General features: G+C 30.7%; 1 protein-coding gene across 2 annotated transcripts in view; it reads right to left on the bottom strand.

Moving 5' to 3' along the window:
• Positions 1-18731, bottom strand: part of LOC132757059 (A disintegrin and metalloproteinase with thrombospondin motifs 16-like) — a 134415-nt gene extending 115684 nt beyond the window's left edge. Inside the window, exon 1 of one of the 2 annotated variants that reach the window (XM_060748245.1) lies at positions 17775-18731. In XM_060748245.1, the coding sequence (XP_060604228.1) occupies positions 17775-17852 (78 nt within the window). In that variant the 5' untranslated portion in view covers positions 17853-18731. The remainder of the gene's footprint in view (positions 1-17774) is intronic. The other variant, XM_060748246.1, reaches the window with a different exon arrangement.

Below are 18731 nucleotides of genomic sequence, written 5' to 3'. Positions count from 1 at the left end.
ATGCTTCTCAAATGTTAGTTAATGATTAACTGCAGTGTATATGCTGCTAAAATGTATGTTAGTGATTAACTGCATGCTTCTATAATGAAAGTAAATGATAAATTACCTATTCCTAAATGTAAGTTTATAATTAACTAAATGCCTTTAAAAATGTAAGTTCATGATTAACTACATGTTTCTAAAATGGATGTAAATGATTAATAGAAACCTCTTCAATGTATATTTCTAAAATGATATAATAATACTGTTCATACTTCTAAAAATACAAGTTAATACTTTAGTATAAGCAAATGATTAACTCCGAAACTGCAATTAAAGATTAACATCATACTTATAAGAAGTAATTACTATGGTATCCATAAGCCTTAAATTGTGCTATTCATGTATGTGAAGGTATTTTCATTTCTGTGTGTGGGTGGGGGTTTTTATATTTAGAAACAATACTGTGTCATAACCTATGTCACAAAAGCAAGTCAAGTTGTCATTCAAGCAAAGTGTGATAAAAGTCCTACACAAAAAACAAACCAAAAAACAACATACAAAACAACAGAAGATCTGCCAAAACAGACAACATTTGTATCATCAACAAAAGAGTGGAAAAAAAACAAGTTGACAGTCATTATAGTACATATAAAATCTTTCACTTTATTCCATTAAAAGAATTCATCATAATGATACAAAAATGTCATCATTTTAAACAACGAGGGCCAAACTATTTTTGGTGGGGTTACATTTTTTATTTAAAACCTTTACTTACCAGAGCACTAAATTGTTACAGATATAACAGTTGTCCTTACATATGTTGACATTAAAACTTAAAAGATGTCACTGCTGGTGAAACACAAACAGATATCTACATTAACCATAATGACCTCTCATTAAGTTCTTAAGGTGAAAACAAATAAATTTCCTATTGTTATTACCATACCTTTATCATAAAGTTTATTGTTGCATATTTAGATATAGAATAGGTAATCTTTGAAGATAGTAAAAGTGTCCAGGATGTCTTTAATCACTTAACTTGCACACTTATAACTATTTATAACATTTTATTAATTGTTCTGCTTTTTGTTTTGTTTGTTAGGGTTTACGTCCCACTAACACAATATAGGTCATATGGCGAATTTCCATTGAATCCCAGATCCACAAACCGAGCATACCACCAGTAAATCAATAAAATAAGCATTCTCCCAGTGAATCCCAGATTAACAAACCTAGCATACTCTTAGTGAATCCAAATTCCTTAAACCTAACATTATCCCAGTGGATCCCAGATTAACAAACCTAGCATACTCTTAGTGAATCTCAAATCCTTAAACCTAACATTATCCCAGTGATTCCCAGATTAACAAACCTAGCATACTCTTAGTGAATCCATGATCCTTAAACCTAACATCCAAGATTAACAAACCTATCATAATCTTAGTGAATCCCAGATCCTTAAACCTAACATTCTCCCAGTGAATCCCAGATCCACAAACCAAGCATACTCTTAGTGATTCCAGATCCATAAACCTAGCATTTACCTAGTGAATCCCAGATCCATAAACCTGAGATGCTCATAGTGAATCCCACATCAACGGACCTGGTAGTCTCCAAGTGAATCTCAGATCAACAAAATTAGCATTACTACTTTTGTTTTACTTTGATTATGAATTTTCACCTCAAGTGATCAATCTATTCCTGTAAGCTGAAATAGCAAAAACTTTGAAAATGTTATGCAATATCTTGCATTTTAAGACAGTCTCAGTAACATAGCTTTTATACATTTCATAGCTTTTGACAAGAACTTGCTGCAATAAATTATGAAGGCTTTTAAGATAAAAGGAAAAATACTAAAGATGAAATTACTGACACAGACTAGTATAAAGGTGAGACAAGAAAGATTATCAGCATTGTTGTATTGTTATGTAAGAACGTAATGAGAATCTTACAATAAAGTAACAGCCGAGTTCAAGAGTTAATTTGTTACATGTTAACTAAAACGAAAACTAAGCAATTTAAACAAATGAGACATGGAATATGTCAACATCAGCAATGTCTTGTATGTAGGAAGGTAAACAAGAAAGTAATTATACGTTAATTAAACGTGCATAATGGAACCATAATGGCAGATTTTTTTTTTCCGTTTAGACACAATGAATTATATTTACAGTCAAAATTGTTTAAAGTCCTACTTTATCCTTTTACATTTTACATTACATGTTTAATTGATGCAAAAAAACCAAAACAAAAACAGTAGGAACTCAGGCGGTAAAAACTATTGCAAAATTGTAGTAATTTCTTAGAAGTTTCAACCTTATTCTGCTAAATTTGTATAATGAACTTGCCCGGCTTTTACCTGTCCAATTATTGATTTAAGGGGTTTTGATATTCAAGTATTTAAATTAAAGAAGGGAGGGAGCAGCACAGAGTCTCCTCAAATGCATAGAGATGCAGGCTGCCATGGTATGGCCCTATACCTTTGACACGAGCCTGGAGAGACTGCACAAGCAGGATGGTATGGCCCTATACCATTAGACACACCTGTCATATAGATCCCTTATATATCCCTGGTCAGACTTCAAAATTTAAAAGTATGCTCAATATTTAAGGGCCATAAGTTGATAACTTTCTGCTGCTGGTCCTTTAAGTCTACAAATAAGCCAACAAATTAGGACTGAAAAGATCTGAAGACAAAAACATGTCTAACTAATTGGCGGAAGACACACACAACAAATGAAACAGAAGATGTAACAAACATGTTTGTTGTTTAACGACCCTATGAAAACAAAAAACAAACGATAAAAAGGTATGTCTGACAAATTGGTACAAGAACTGCACTTGTTACAAGTGTAAGGGAAGACGTTTTAAGTGAGTGTTTCAAGTTTGACGAGAGGAGCAGACGGTAAAATTGAAGCAGACGTCAAAATGACAGGCGTGAAATGATGGGGCCACACTTCAGTTATTCTATCCTCCTACAATACACCACTGACACCTTCTTATTATTCACCTATGTTACCTGTTACCTAGATGTACCGGTAAATGCAATTTGTTTGATAAGGTTTTTTATACCAGAGTGCTTGATTAACATAATGTGCACGTTTTTTTTATATAGAATAATATGGTACCCTTAGCAATGTAAACATTTGATAAAGAATTTAAATAATTTCCATCTAAAATAATTTCCAGTCTTGGGCCCTAATAATGATCTTTGACTTCAATTCAAGGTATTCTAGAGGTGAAGTATTATATGTATAACCAGTCTTAACAATCTTATCTTTGATTGGTCAATTCTAAATACTCAATTTTCAACAAGTCAAGACTGGTTTTCACAAACTTTCCAATGTCAAAATTTGTACAAGAATGTTGAATTCATATCAATCATTTTATATACATGTAGATAATTTTACTTCAGATATATGCAAAATTTAAATCTTTACAACTAATTAAAAACTTAGACAGTAAAAAATATATAATAAATTTTAATTAAGTACTCTAAAGACTTCCTTTAAATGATTATAAACTTTCAATCCAACAGAAAATAACAAAAAATTCTGAAAAAAAAAACATAAGAAAATATCTGTGTGAGTGATAGATCTTTTTCAATGATAGAATTTTGACAAAATATATGTTAGTGGTAATCATGATGAAATGTGTTCATGCCAAACTGAAAAAAAAATCCAGTCTATAATCAAGATTAATTATTGATGTGTTACCGTTTTTTTATCATCTTTTTATTCCTTCAATCACCTTTACCATCAAAAGATAGGAAAAAAGATGCAAGGCCAAAAAGGAAAATATTTGTTACCTCTTTAATAACTTACAATATTGAAAATTTTGCCACCTATCTAGGAAAAGATTTAATTGCCAATTAAAAAGGGCGCTTCAAAACTAAACGAAGAAACATTCAACAACAGTCAGTCCACTAACTTATCCCTAGTGCCAGTGAAAGTAAAAACTTCAAATGAATGCAAAAAGCCAACACTTGCATGTAACATAACCTGTTTTCACTCATGCAAAAGGAGGATAACTCAGTAAAGTTCCATGCTAGAGTTATGGGTATTGGACTGGGTTCTACATTTTATCTCAACAAATAAAAACTGTGAAAGTGAGGCAGTGGGCATTTGACTAACGTCTTTCTTATCATGGAACTCATCACCGTAAATCCCTGCTATGTCTACAAAATAACAGTAAATCCCTAATGGGTTTACATGGTAAATCCCTTCTGAGTTTACGCAGTAAATCCCTACTGAGTGTACACAGTAAATCCCTTCTGGGTTTACGCAGTGAATCCCTACTGGGTTTACAATGTAAATCCCTACTAAGTTTAATGTAAATCCCTACTGGGTTTACATGGTAAATCCCTACTGAGTGTACACAGTAAATCCCTACTGAGTTTACACGTTAAATCCCTACTGAGTTTACACAGTAAATCCCTACTGAGTTTAACCTAAATCCCTACTGTGTTTACACGGTAAATCCCTACTGAGTGTTCACAGTGAATCCCTACAGAGTTTACACGGTAAGTCTCTACTGGGTTTACACAGTAAATCCCTTCTGGGTTTATGCAGTGAATCCCTACAGAGTTTACACACTAAATCCCTACTAAGTTCACACAGTAAATCCTAATTTTAATAGAATAGGCTAGCTAGAAATGATGTCTTTTAGAATTTCTTTTACAAAGAATGAAAGGCCAACTGACCAAATTCAATTTATTTGGTAACAGCACCAGAAACAGATATTTTCATTTGGACTCAACAATTTAGGTAAGTTTCTCTTCTCATGCTATTTTAGAGGCAATATTAAATAGATTTAACTATTCTTAAATGCCTATTAAAGAGTTTTATTGCTGCAATTTTTTATATTTTTTATTTTTTTGTAATAATAAAAATGTACTGTTTATACACATCTTGCACTGGAAATAGAAATTGTGATATCTCACTTACGATAAATTGCTATCTTTAAATTGAATGGTTATACAAACTCACTCCCGATTAAAACTGTTACAAAAATAAACCTTTGTGTGTCCTGTAATTGGAATGAAATAGTAACTGATAGTGAACAATATTGTAATAAAGTATTAAAGCTTTTATAAAAAATAATATAACATTAAGATGGCTTTGATAAAATTTAAAGAGTTCAGTTAGAAAACAATTTTTTTTTCATTGAGTATAAATACATGTATGTACATTCAATGGATATACTGATTCCAGATTCTTGAAATTGTCTTGTACGAGTTAAATACAGATATTTAAGATAAAATTCTATTAAAAAAAATTTTTTTCTACATGTATTATGCCTTTCTTCCACTAATTTGAAGAGTACTTCCTCTAATTTGAAGAGTATATGAGCAGAGAGTACAATGTATATTTTTTTTGCTGAGTAAACAACACAGTTATCATGTAGGTGATCTGGGAGTATTTATCAGATCTTTTTACATACATGGAACACTGCTAATCAGTGAAGTGCATTAAAAAGCCCAACAAGTCGCCAAAACATAGGTGGTAAGTCAATTAACAAGTAGCAAATGCTGTGTGAAACAATTGCATGGTTCAGATAATGCCTCTGATATTTCTGTTAGCACGCCCATCACCGAACCTCCTCAATGCTTTGACATCAGATATAGCTTTGCCACGTTAGTATGGTGTTGCCTGGAAAACCACTTGCCTCACTTAAGTATAATCTTTCCCAAAATATTGTGATTCTTTTTCCTGTTTCAGAAACTTATAATTATTGACCGTTCTGATTTGTATGAAAGATTTCGTGACTATTACCCAGTGAATTTTGGCTTCCACACCAAAATTGTGAAAATTGATAGCCTGTAATGTCATCTAATGCGACCATATTAAAATATAAATCTTGCAGGCTCGGTTTAAATGAGTCTGTACAGGGATGGCCTAACTCCACACAAGATAAAAAATAAGTCTTAACTGCCACTGAGTAAAACCAATCACTTACATTAGTGAAAACCAAGTATATAAGATTCCAAGTTATTGCCTGCAAATAAGGAACAACAAAAAGTAACAATTGCTAAGAACAATCTCAAAGGCAAAAATATCTCGCAAGAGACTTGGACCAAGAACAAAATTTATTTGGACCAAAGGAGAAAGGACATTAGTATAGTCAGAGACCAACAATTTGCTCTTTATAAACAATATAACAAACAAGCACTTTTCATCAAAGGATTCAAGGAATAAACGGAAGAAAAAAAATCTTCATAAATTCACAAGCTATTTTTCATATATATCTCACCTCCAATCTCTGTATCTGATTGCACTATACACACCTTAATTGCATTTTTCAATATTTACTTTTGAAGAAATAAAAACAAATCTATCACACTTTTTACAGATGCAAAAATTTCTCATATCGCACTTGAACCAATCTTAATGAGATTTCCCACCTGTTTGAAGTTTTTACGTTTGAAAAAAAAGAGAAAAGAAAATATTCTTACAGTTGTGAAAAAAACTGATATGTATTTTTGCTACATGTCATTTCTAACTCTTCAATGATATTAAAGAATAATGCGAAGAAGTGGCCACATGGTTAACGTGTCCATCTATCAACCAAATGGTTGCAGGTCTGAGCTCTTGACTTTGGAGAATCACAACGATTTTTCAATTTACAACACCAAAACTGGTTTGTTCCAGGAATCAGACTGGAGTAATTATTTAAAAAAGAAAACAAAAACTATTAGCTTTTTCATAATAAAGTTAATATGTAAAAAATTCCAATTTATGATTTTAGACCTCAGTGGAGTTCCTTTAAAAAAAGAGTGTATAGACATGTGCAATTATTACACATCATTGATGATCATGTAAATAAATCACAAAAAAAAAGGAGGAGAAAGTTCTGTGAAATAAAGTCTTGGAATAATTAAATATTTACTAATATAAAGTACAAGAGCATGTTCCTGTAAGAAAAATATATCCTGGAAATGATATACAACAGATCTTCTATTATCCATTCAGAATGACTTTGCATCATTTACAGAATGGTTTTCTCCTATCTTATTTGAGAAAACACCCACGCTAACAGACCATGCTATTAAATCATGCGTTTTCTATGGTTCTATTATAATGGAATAAGTTAATTTTAGCAAATAAAAACACAATTTAATCAAAAAATAAAATATAAAATAAAAATACAGATAAAAAGCTTAATCAAAAACTGAAATTAATTTCTTGATTACCTAGCCATATTTAATTCAACTGTAATTTGACTGCAATTTGAATGTTGTTTAATTGTCAGCGATTTCTTTATATGTTACGTGGGTACAATCCTACAAAGGTTATACAGAGTGTTTGAGTGCCACCAGTAACTGAGAGATCACCAATGAAGTCTAAATACAACATCCTGTATGCTTAATTCCTTAAATAGATGTGTCCATCTCGAAAACCATTTTTAGCGAAAATTTTCAAAATAAAAGAGCAAACTAAATATATAAGGAGAAATAAGCAAAAAATGACCATTTCACAAATTCATTAGTTTCATCTTGTAGAAAAAAAAAATCTTGAAAAAAAATGAAATAAAGATAATCAAAGTTTAAAAACACCCCAAAAAAGCCAACTTTTATTAGAATAAATTTTGGTAAAAATTTTACTTGCTATGAAAAAAAGTTTATAATAATATTTCTTCTATATTTAAACTGTTTAACATTTAATAGAGTCACATCTGGAAGTGACCTAATCCAAAAAAAGATCTCTTCTGCTAAAATATCACACAAACAAAACAAATAAATTACAAAAGCCAAAAATAAATTGGTATCATTTATTTGAAGAAAAGTAAAAAAATGTAATCAAAATGAATCTGTAAAAAAAGTATATTTATACTGATCTAAAATGAGATTTTATGACTGTACTTTTCAATCCTATAAGAAGGGAAAATTGGAAATGTATTCTTTTTCATCAATGTGATCCCCCACAGTAATGTAATATAACATTTAGAGGAATTAGATGAAATGTCAATTGTTTTTAGTGACATTTAAAATATGAAAATAAATTCTGTTTACTAATGGATAAATGACATCTTTTTTTTTAATTCATGTCAAAATTGAGTATTTTTTCATTTTATGTCTCACATAAATTCATAAGGGAGTGCTTTCCAGTTCTTTCAGCATTAAAGCAAAAAGCTTTGATGGCAGTGTGACAATGTTAATTTACCATAACCGGTGGATCTTAAGTAAAATATTGTCCATGTTAATCCAGTATTGACATGGTTTTTTTTTTGTATTCCTCTTTTTCTACCAGTTTGTAACCCATAGCCTGTTGATTTGTAAAAATAATTTGCTTTGCTTTGAATAGTCAAGATTTTTCAATATCAAAAGAGCCTGGTCAGATTTTTACTGTTGGCATAGGCTTATCAGTTATTTGTTTAAAGATAAGACAAAGTGGCAGTCCGTAAACTAGCAAGATAGCTTCCTCACATGAAAAGATCCAAAGTCCCTAGCAAGTTTCAAACCCACAGCATTGAGGGGTGAGTGGTTCAAACTCAACGACCCTAACTACTTGGCCACGGAGGCCCCATTTAAAACTTCATCTAAAAGACTGATTAGTAATTTTAATTGGCGAGCCCAGGAATTGAGCCCTAAATGTCCAGATGTCTTGCGCTCTAACCGATTGAGCTATGCGGGCTGGCAACATAGCAGACTGGCCAGGCTTTATACTGGTGACATATTACGTCAGCACTCGAATGGTTAATTCAGGACGACTTATGACTAATTTTGGTGGTATTAAAGTCATGATCTTCGTGACATGTGACCTCTTGAAACATATGGTTAGGCAGACATTGTTACTCCAAACTTCCAGGACATTGTTAAAATTGTACGTTATTAAAAATGTTCATGCAAATTGTAAGTAATTAATGAACTTAAACTTCAATTATAATAATGAAGAAGAAAATATATTACGGTGATCGCAGAAGAGATCAAACATTGGTTAGTATAATAACAAAATAATACATAAAGAATGTTACAATGTGTGAAAATATGCAACTATTGATTGTAATTTTCAAAAATATTTAAAATTCAATTTTTTCAACCTATTTAATCTATTCAATTACATATCACATTTTACAATAATATTTAATATCATATAATCAGTTCATAATAAAAAGAACTAAATACTTAACACTTGAAACAGACCTGTGACACCAAAAGTGACATCAATACAGTTATAAAACACTAAAAGTGCATCAAACCTTTTTATAAAATTTACATTGGAAAGCAAAATATTTGAACAGTTTAAACAACTTTTTTATGAAAGAGATTATGTGAACCCCATTAATTACCCAGACAGACAAATATGAATTATTTTCCTTACCCCCTCTTATGATATTTTTTTTATAAATCTGTTTTTCACAAAATTTTGGCTTCAATTTCAATACATTGCAATCATATACATGTAATATGTTAAAAGCCCTATCTCATTTGAAGACTTAAGTTAAACCATCTCTCCCTTTAAGTCATATAACTTTAGCATATTTTGTTTCTTGTTTGTTTGTTTGTTTGTTTCATTTTACGCCTTTTCCCAACAGTATTTCAGTCTTATAGCCTAACCAGCATTCCTGGAGAGTTACACCAGTACTAGACTACCTTCCTCCGTGCTTAACTACCAAAGCATCTCCCGGCCCCGTGTTCACAAAGATTTAAGGATCAGGATCAAGATCAGGATCAAATTTAAAAACTCGAATATTCTCCATTATTTACTCTCTTAGATTGAATTTTCAGTATTAACTTGATAAAACTGGACTTGAAATAGCACGTTTATGAAATTTTAGAATGAATTTATTGTTATTTTTACAAGAAATAGGTATTTTACAGTTGATCCAAATTTTGATATTGATCCTAAAATTGATCCTTATTTTGATCCGTTTATTTTTGCATTTGTTCTCTTATTTGTTGATTTTATCCCATAATTGGATGGTTTCTTTGCAAATAAGCAATTATATATATTTTGAGTATGTTCCATTTGATTCTAGCATAATACGGTCAGTTTTAGTTTTATAAAACAATGAAAATAAAATCAGGATCAACTGATCCTGATCCTGATCTTTTCTTTGTGAACACGGGGCCCGGGGATCGAACCCACGCCAGAGAGGTAACTGGATTAGAAGTCATCGACTTTTACCCCTCGACCACAGAGGGGGTATCTATTTTAATCATAAGGCCATTTGCATGCTTAATTTAGCAGCTCCTTTTTTTTATGCATAATTTGTTTGTTTCCATGCTAAATTTAGTAGCTCATTTTTATGCATGATTTGTTTGTTTCAATGATAAATTTGTAGCCCATTTCAATGCCTGTTTTCATGATAAATTCGAAGGTACCATTCCAAGCTAAATTATAGCATTTCCAAGCTAAATCTGTATGATTCCATGCTAAATTTGTATGTTTTCATGCTAAATTTGTTTGTTTTCATTCTACATTCTTATGGTTCCATGCAAAAACTATATAATATACAAGTACATGTACAAAGTTAACATCCATGGCAAGATAGTGCAAGTTAAAGGTCATATAAAATGATATAAAGATAAAAAAAAATTATTATGGCTTTAAGTATATACATGTATATGTCTCATGTGTAATAATACAGCATAACCTTGGAATTCCAGACCTCCCAGAATCTAGAAACTTCTGAAATCCTTATGACTGTGTACTTTTTTCTTGTTAAACATAACAGTCTATAAAATTTTACAACTGACCAGTGAGTGTCTGAATATATATACATGAAAACTCCTTTATTTTTTACTTGTACAATTAGCTAAAACAAACCACAAAATGATACAATCTTGACATAAAATCTTGACATAAAATCAAGGAAACCCCTTAACATCAGTAGCAAGGCCACACTGAAGGAAAAAAATATCCTAAGTGTCAATATGTTTAATCATGAAAAGGATAAATTTAGGAATAAAAATCTTGAAATTTTAATTCCTTAAAAGTTTGATAAGTTTTGGAGGAGTTACTTGTATGAAATAAATTGAGTTAGGTAATTGTAATCTTTCATAAATTACATTCCCTATATATTTATAGTAATATTAATCATATTTGAATATTCTGTCATACAAACTAGGACGTAAAACAAACAATAATATACAAAAATAATTGCCTTAATCATGCACCATAAACTAACAAAATACAGTGCATCTTATCATCCTAATCTAATAGTGAGTAATAAACTGTTCAAAACCACATACAACCACAAACCTATGCCATATTACTAAGCCTGCACAGAAGTAAAATGATTGAGTTTAGTTTACAAGGAAACCTGTGCCATCTACTGGCTTTTATAGTCCAGTTGAGCCTTTAACCGTAACCTGCAGCGGAATAAGAATCTACCTATACCACCAGTGAAGATCAAGATCAGCCGTTACAGCTGTGCCATCTGTTCATAGTCTGCACTACTATTCGCCATTCAGTTAGTAAAGTATATTGTATTTTGAAATTTTTCCTAAAATAGATGAATGGTTTTTATTGGGTTTAATGTCGCACCAACACAGTATAGGTCATGTGGCGACTTTCCAGCTTTACTGGTGGAGGAAGACCTCAGATGTCCTTCTGTGTATGAATTTAGGCACGAAAAGGCATCTGACTGGAACCACCCACGTTTCATAAGCTAGCTGGATAGCTTCCTCACATGTAAGCATTCAAAGTCTCTGTCAGGATTTGAACCCACAGTGGTGAGGGGCAAGTGGTTTGTAGTCAACGACCTTAACCACTCAACCACAGACGCCCCTGAATGGTTTGGTCAAGATTGAAAGATGGACAAGTCCATTTCAGATATCTAGTGCAGTCAAGGTTATATCTCACATAAGTCGTCTGACTTTGGACCAGTTCACTCAAAGCTTCCAGTTTTGTTTTTTTTTGCTCAAAATATTCTTGGCACTAAGTATATATATCTATAAAATAAAGGATAAAAGAAAACAATATCTGAAGAAATAGCATTTGACCTCTGAACACATTAAATTACTTTTTCTCCATTTGCTTTCTTTACTGATAATAATACATGAAAATATTAATATTATTTTATCACGATAGTTAGAAAAATATCTAAAATCCATCATTCTTAAAAATTCTATTTTCAGTAATCAAATGCCATTTTATATCAAATTTTCTTGAATAACGTGATAAAAAAAAATCAGTTTACATTTCAAGTATTGATTAATATTGAGGAAAAAGGTAAAATGAGTATTGTCTCAGGTAAATCATTCCCAGGAATATGAAATATAACAAAATGTTTTACTTTAGAAAATTGTCAGAATCAAAGCACATTGCCTACTAATTGCCTGCAAATTAGTACTTAATTCACTTATTAGTCAATGAGTAATTAACTTTACCATTTTAGAATTTTTGTCACAGATTAGTCCTGCTGACCATTGTTGTTGTTTTCTTACTACATATCAATATAGTATTGGTCATATATGGCGAGTTTCCAGCTTTTACTGTTGGTGCAATTACCTGTCAGACGGGCACCTGAGTAGAACCACCGACATTCCATAAGCTAGCTGGATAGCTTTCTCATATTGACCATTGTTAGTTTAATAATCACATTGTGCACTTATTTTTACTTTGATGTTAAAACTATTCATAATGTTCATTAATAATGTTAAAAGGGATTTCAATACAGAAATGCAAAACTTATAAAACTGCCAAAAGTTTCAAGTACAAATATTCTGTATTGGTGTTATGGTTAAATCTACTGATGTCAAAAAGCCTAGCTTAACCACAAACTTTGAAATTCTTACACAGATAATGTGAAGCAGTTAAAAATGGGCAAAATGCAAAAATATACTTAGAATTAAATTAAATATATATTTTTTTGGTGCAATTCTTAGCCTAATTTGAGTGAAAAGCATTGTACAAAAAAACCTCAGAGGTGTCCAACCCCTAATTTTGTTGTTCCTTTGGTTTTGTTTTGGGATTTTTATTTTATGAAATATCAGAAAAAGAATGAAATGTGAGTTGACTATTCACATTTTTGTATATATGTATTTAACTATAATTCAACAAATTATCATTTTCTAGAAATAAGACCATTTTGCCTCAATTTGAACTAACACTTTTTTCATTATTTCAAACATTATTATTAATATACACACTTGTAAAAGAGATATACTGTTGTTTTGAAGTGGATTTCCATTTAGAAGACAAATTGTTATTACTCTAAACATTGCTTATGATTATGAATTATCAAAAATTTTCCTGACCACATGATTTTTTTTAAAGTGTGATTGCTCTTAGAGGTCAAGGTCACAGCCTCCTGCCATTTTGTTACCTTTTATTCCAATTTTGACATTATAAATACATCAAAAATATTTCATCTGCCAGATTTAAATTTTGTTTTGTCAAAATGTCGACCAACATGTGGGCTGAATCAAATCAAAGCTGTTGAATGTCAAGGTCAACAAAAATAGGTCAAGGTCAATGAAAAATGCAAATAATCAATAAAAATCATTGAAAACAAGTGGTCTTTTGAGTTTTCACAAAGATAAGTCAGAATAATGTGTCAGAAATAATATATATGGTGTTTTTTTCTTTATAGATTGTCCTTTCATCAGAGGCTACATTGAGCAACAGGTTTGACAATACTCGCATCATAAAGACTTATATATGATGAAAAATGTAAAATGAGTCAATTACTATTAAATATGATATATATGTATATATATATCTTCATTTGGGAAACACATTTCTGTCAGTTAAGCAAATATTAACACTTTTTTAGCGTTCATTTCGTAAAATGACTGCAAATTGTTTGTAATTTCTGGAGTTTCACATATCAAATATATATAAATTTATATTATATACCGTCTGAGGTTCAGTGAACGGCCAGTTGTCTAAAGCAGTACTGTTATTGAAGCACTTTCATTGACTATTCCAAACTTTACCATTTGCATTTTGTACAACTGATTTAAAAGAAATTGTCACACATAAAGAGGAGATAGAAATAGAAGATACAGTGTTCTATGAAACACATCCCTTTGTGAGATTTCAGTAATTCAGCTGTAAACGTTAAACTTTACATATTCTGGACAGTTTAAATTAAACTGTTTCACATTATGGGCATACAAATTTAACTGGAAAACATAACTATAAGTACACCATGGTTAAATAAAGACCTACAAAATATTGTTTCAATGTTTTGTTCTATATGCTAATTGAATAATAGGGACAAAATCATATACTTTAATCATGAGGTGAACTTAAAGAACACACTGACTAACACTGTAAACAAAATTAATTATCTTGTATTAATTGCCACCTTTTGCCGCCTCCCCAATAATTTTACAATTTTTTTATATTAACAAAATTAATTATCTTGAATAAACAGTACCAGTACATCAACTGCTGAATCAGCAAAAATAATCAATTCAATTGACATGTTCTCTTAAATGAACTGTACCAATTCAGTAGGGATGCAAAAGGCCTGTTAAAATGGAATATGAAAACAAGAGCACCGCACCACATGTGATGTTAACACTTGTCTGTTAAAATTTCTAATTTAAAAAGGGGCATAACTCCAAAAATATTGCTTTCAGAATTATGCTCCTTGTCTAACAACTGCACCTTTTCGTGATAAGTTTCATGTTGATAGCTTTTAAAATGTTTGAATAATGGGGCACATTAAAGTTTTTGCACAGCAACAATGACAACAACAAAGATAAAGATACAACAGTGATCATAAAAGTTTGACTTTTTCTTTGAAATAGACAAATATGAAATAACAAATTAGTTATTCAATAACAAACTGAAACAGGGACAATTATGACTTTAAACATTAAGAGAAAAGTATGTGAATCTGCGAAAGATGATAGTTATAATGTTTAAACTGTAAAATGATAATGAAACAATTGCAAGGTTAATGGAATAAATTAAGGTTATCAACTAAATCTTTCAAAGCTTACAATAAAATGGTAGCTTATATAATCTGATGTGTTTGGCATACAGTTTGCTATACATATCTATCTCCGCCTCAACTCCACCTCCCCTCTTAGTGAATGCTTTTAAAGTACAAATTCTTGTCTGCCATTAAAGTCACACCTTTGAGGAATCAATTATCTAAATTCCAGCATGAATAATAATTAACCATTGCCATCACACCAGTTTACAGTCAGACCTGTGTGCATAACACCATGAAGTCTGACCAATCTCTTAACTTCAATTTACCCCAACAATGGTCAGGAGTTTTAAATTGTAACGATGAAATGTCCATTACACAAACTTTACAACATAAAGGCAATAAATCTTTCAATACCACTGATTTCAAAAGGAGAACACATGGTTTGGTACTGTATTTGACAACTTCAAAACATATTGAAAGGTTGACGGTCGAATTTTCTGCTCCCTTTTATGTCAAACTTCTGAATCACACCAGAATTAAATGAAGGATGTCAAAAGATTTAGCAGAGTTATGACCGACAGTCAATTTGCTTGTTTTCAGTTTTTGACAAACCAAAAATGGATGTCAAAAAAGGGGCCATATTTTGTTGAAAGTCTTAACAGAGTTATGTCCTCTTGCCTGATATGGAGGAAGATAATAAGTCTTTAAAACAATGGGTGTGTTAAAAGTGGGGTGTTCAAAAAAATAATAACCGAAAAATCGAAGTTGAAAAACAATAAAAATGAAAAGAAAAACTTCAAAGTGAACGAACCTGTCATATAAAGAATGTGACATATTTGATCATATGTCAGAACACAATCAAACATTCATATACAAGACAATATCCCCAAATTAATTACATTTTAATAGACTGACATTATTATGAAACTTGGTCGATCTTTCCATGTACAAGTCTTAATTTTACTCTTCAATCCATCATGTATTCAACGTAACTGCCATACATGTATTTAAAAGTCTAATAAGTTGAAATGAAATGCGAACAGAAAATGTTAACAACATATTCTTAGCAATAAAGATAATCTAACTTTCATAAAAACACAGTAGCGAATGACACGAGGGATTTTACTAAGGATGTAATTTTCTGTGCTTAATTTCAGGTTAACAACAGGCATTTTATACATACCTTTTGTCATAAATTGGAGAGTAAACAACATTTAAGAATTTATTATTCAAATTCTAAACTGAAATAATGGGATTTTCAGATTGTAAATAGTGATATGACGTGAGCTAAATACATGTATGTTGTCATTTTGTTGCCGTTAAGATATATTTTTATTAAATAAACAAGCATTTAGAATAATTTCCCAGAGACCACGGTTTAATGTACATTACCATAATCACACCTTTTATACAAACTTAAATATCAGATTCCATCATTTAATTTTTTTCAAGAGGAAAAAAACAAACTTGACAAAGTGTCAATGACCCCTATACTCTTTCAAAAGAAATAATATGGATCTGAAGAACGATCCCCCATCCCTGGACAAACTTTTTTGTATCAAGGCGATTTTTACTTTTTAACATGAAAATGGGTAACATGAACTTATTTATACATAAATATATAGTAAATAAATTCACTGCATCACGGTACACATCATATTTCAAAGGCAGACTCTTTCATAAAAAACGAGCGAGTGACATACAATTTAGCAGGTTTAAATCACTTTTTTAGTATAGAATGATTCACGCTTCATAATTTTCTGAGCTGATGTTAAGATATAAACTATATGTCTTTACAAAACAAAATATAAAAAAACATGCACCTTATTTATGTATACTATCATTTTGTACTGCGTGAACAAACAACAAATATCGTAGAAAATTTATCTTTGAACTTAATATATTATCTCAATGTAAACACACTATACATTAAATTAACAAAACCTATTCAACTTTCAGACATTAACCTATAAGGCATTAATCTACCCCGTAATGTCAATCCCTTTAAAAAAAATTGTTACAAAGGAAAGGCAGTGACTTTACTTTATACCTGATATTTTCAATTTTAATTTTTTTTTATCAAGACTTTACAATTTCTTCTTCCTACAAAAGTTGTGGTTTTTTTTGGTCCTGCACTGTAACTTTGTTGCATATTCAATGATCAGATAGAAAATATTGTTGACAAAACCACCCAAAAAAATTGTGACTTATAATGATGGGACAGGCATAGTGAATGAATCGTAGCATTGGCCTATTTGCATGTATATAATTAAAATCAATCAGGTCACCAATCCCTTCAACCCCTCCCCTTACCCCTATCCATTCCCCTTGCCCATTCCTCACATAAAACATTATTAACTCAGATAATACCTGACTTGAACACAACTATAACATTATTCTTATAAACTTGAAGAAACCTTAATTTATCATTCAATGCATTTAAAGTTTGCATATCAATTCAAAAACACTGCACCATTCCTTAAAATTAAGATTTCAAACCTTGAACCCTAATTGGTTTCAAACCTTAGACCCTAATTGGTTTCAAACCTTAGACCCTAATTGGTTTCAAACATTAGACCTTAATTGAAGCACAGCGACCAATACACTATGCTTAATTACTGCCTTAGCTGTTTCACATCGCATCACATCGAGAAACTCATCGTACTCGTTTCAACAGAAACTGCCAATATCAAAACTACGCCACAAACTCAAAACAACCTACTGGGCTGTTAAAAATTTTAGCCAATTAACGATACAACCTTAACCACTTACATACATACATTAGCTTACAGAAAAATCGTAATATACTGTAAAACATGTATACGTAAAAGTTCGATCCAGAAATATAAATATATTGTTAAAAAAAAAATCCCAAGAACCCTCCTCCTCAAATATTTTATGACAGCTCTTATGCAATACTAAAAATGCAATAATTAAACACAAAATTTTCTTACCGTAATTACAACGAGCATGAAAATCCACTTCCTGGCTAATAAACTGTTCTCGAGTGTTTTCACTGCGAACCACGTCATGTTATTTTAATTTTAATCACTGTCCCCAAGATAAAATATCAGTATATCAGACGTTTAAATTGTATCAAGATTCAAATAAATTATTAATTTAACAGTTCTGTGCGTGTCTTTTAATATTTAGTGCATACTCCATATCTGTAAGTCCGTAATTGTTTCTAAAGTCCAAAAGTTTAATTTTTGTCATTAAATATATATTTTCTCATTTATTTATTTTTTTTTAAATCTGATCTACAAATTTGAGACGTTTCACTTTAGTGACACCAGTGTATTAGCTATCCTGTAGCATATAGTCCAGTTCCGTGAAGTTTATATTTATTACAACTTATAATCCAACATAACCTTTCACACCTGCAGTTCCGATATATATAATATAGTTGTTATTCTTTTTTTTTTAATATCTTATGCAATAATTATATACACCTTTATTTCTTTTTTTCTATTTATTTCTTTATTTCAAGGTTAAAATTACACTTTAAATCTAATCACTCATATTTATACTTCAAATCTTATTATGTCAAAATTTGCATCCCATTTTCGATCATGCACAAATATATTAAACTTCTCTCTACAACAGTTACAGTAGAGTTAATGATAAAAAGATTATTTGCAAAAAAAAACAAAGTTACTCAGATTTAACTTAAATCTTTTTTTTCGATAACACTTTTATAAAAAACAAAATTAACAAGTTGTACAGAAAAAGACAAGAGTCGTCGTAAAATACGTGAAGATTATTTTTCTGTTTGTTCTCTCAGTTCCTCTAAAATGCATGCATCTCTGAGTATATAATGCAAACGTTATTTTGTATTTGTATATTCCCCGAGTGAATATATAGTTCAGATATTACTAAACCGTACAAACACACACTATATAAATACCAGT

This window comes from Ruditapes philippinarum, unplaced genomic scaffold, assembly GCF_026571515.1.
Source record: "Ruditapes philippinarum isolate M1 unplaced genomic scaffold, ASM2657151v2 ctg109_1_1_1_1, whole genome shotgun sequence".
NCBI classification, from domain to species: Eukaryota; Metazoa; Mollusca; class Bivalvia; order Venerida; family Veneridae; genus Ruditapes; species Ruditapes philippinarum.
The sequence above is the reverse complement of the archived record's forward strand: the minus strand, read 5'-3'. Positions and strand labels throughout refer to the sequence as shown.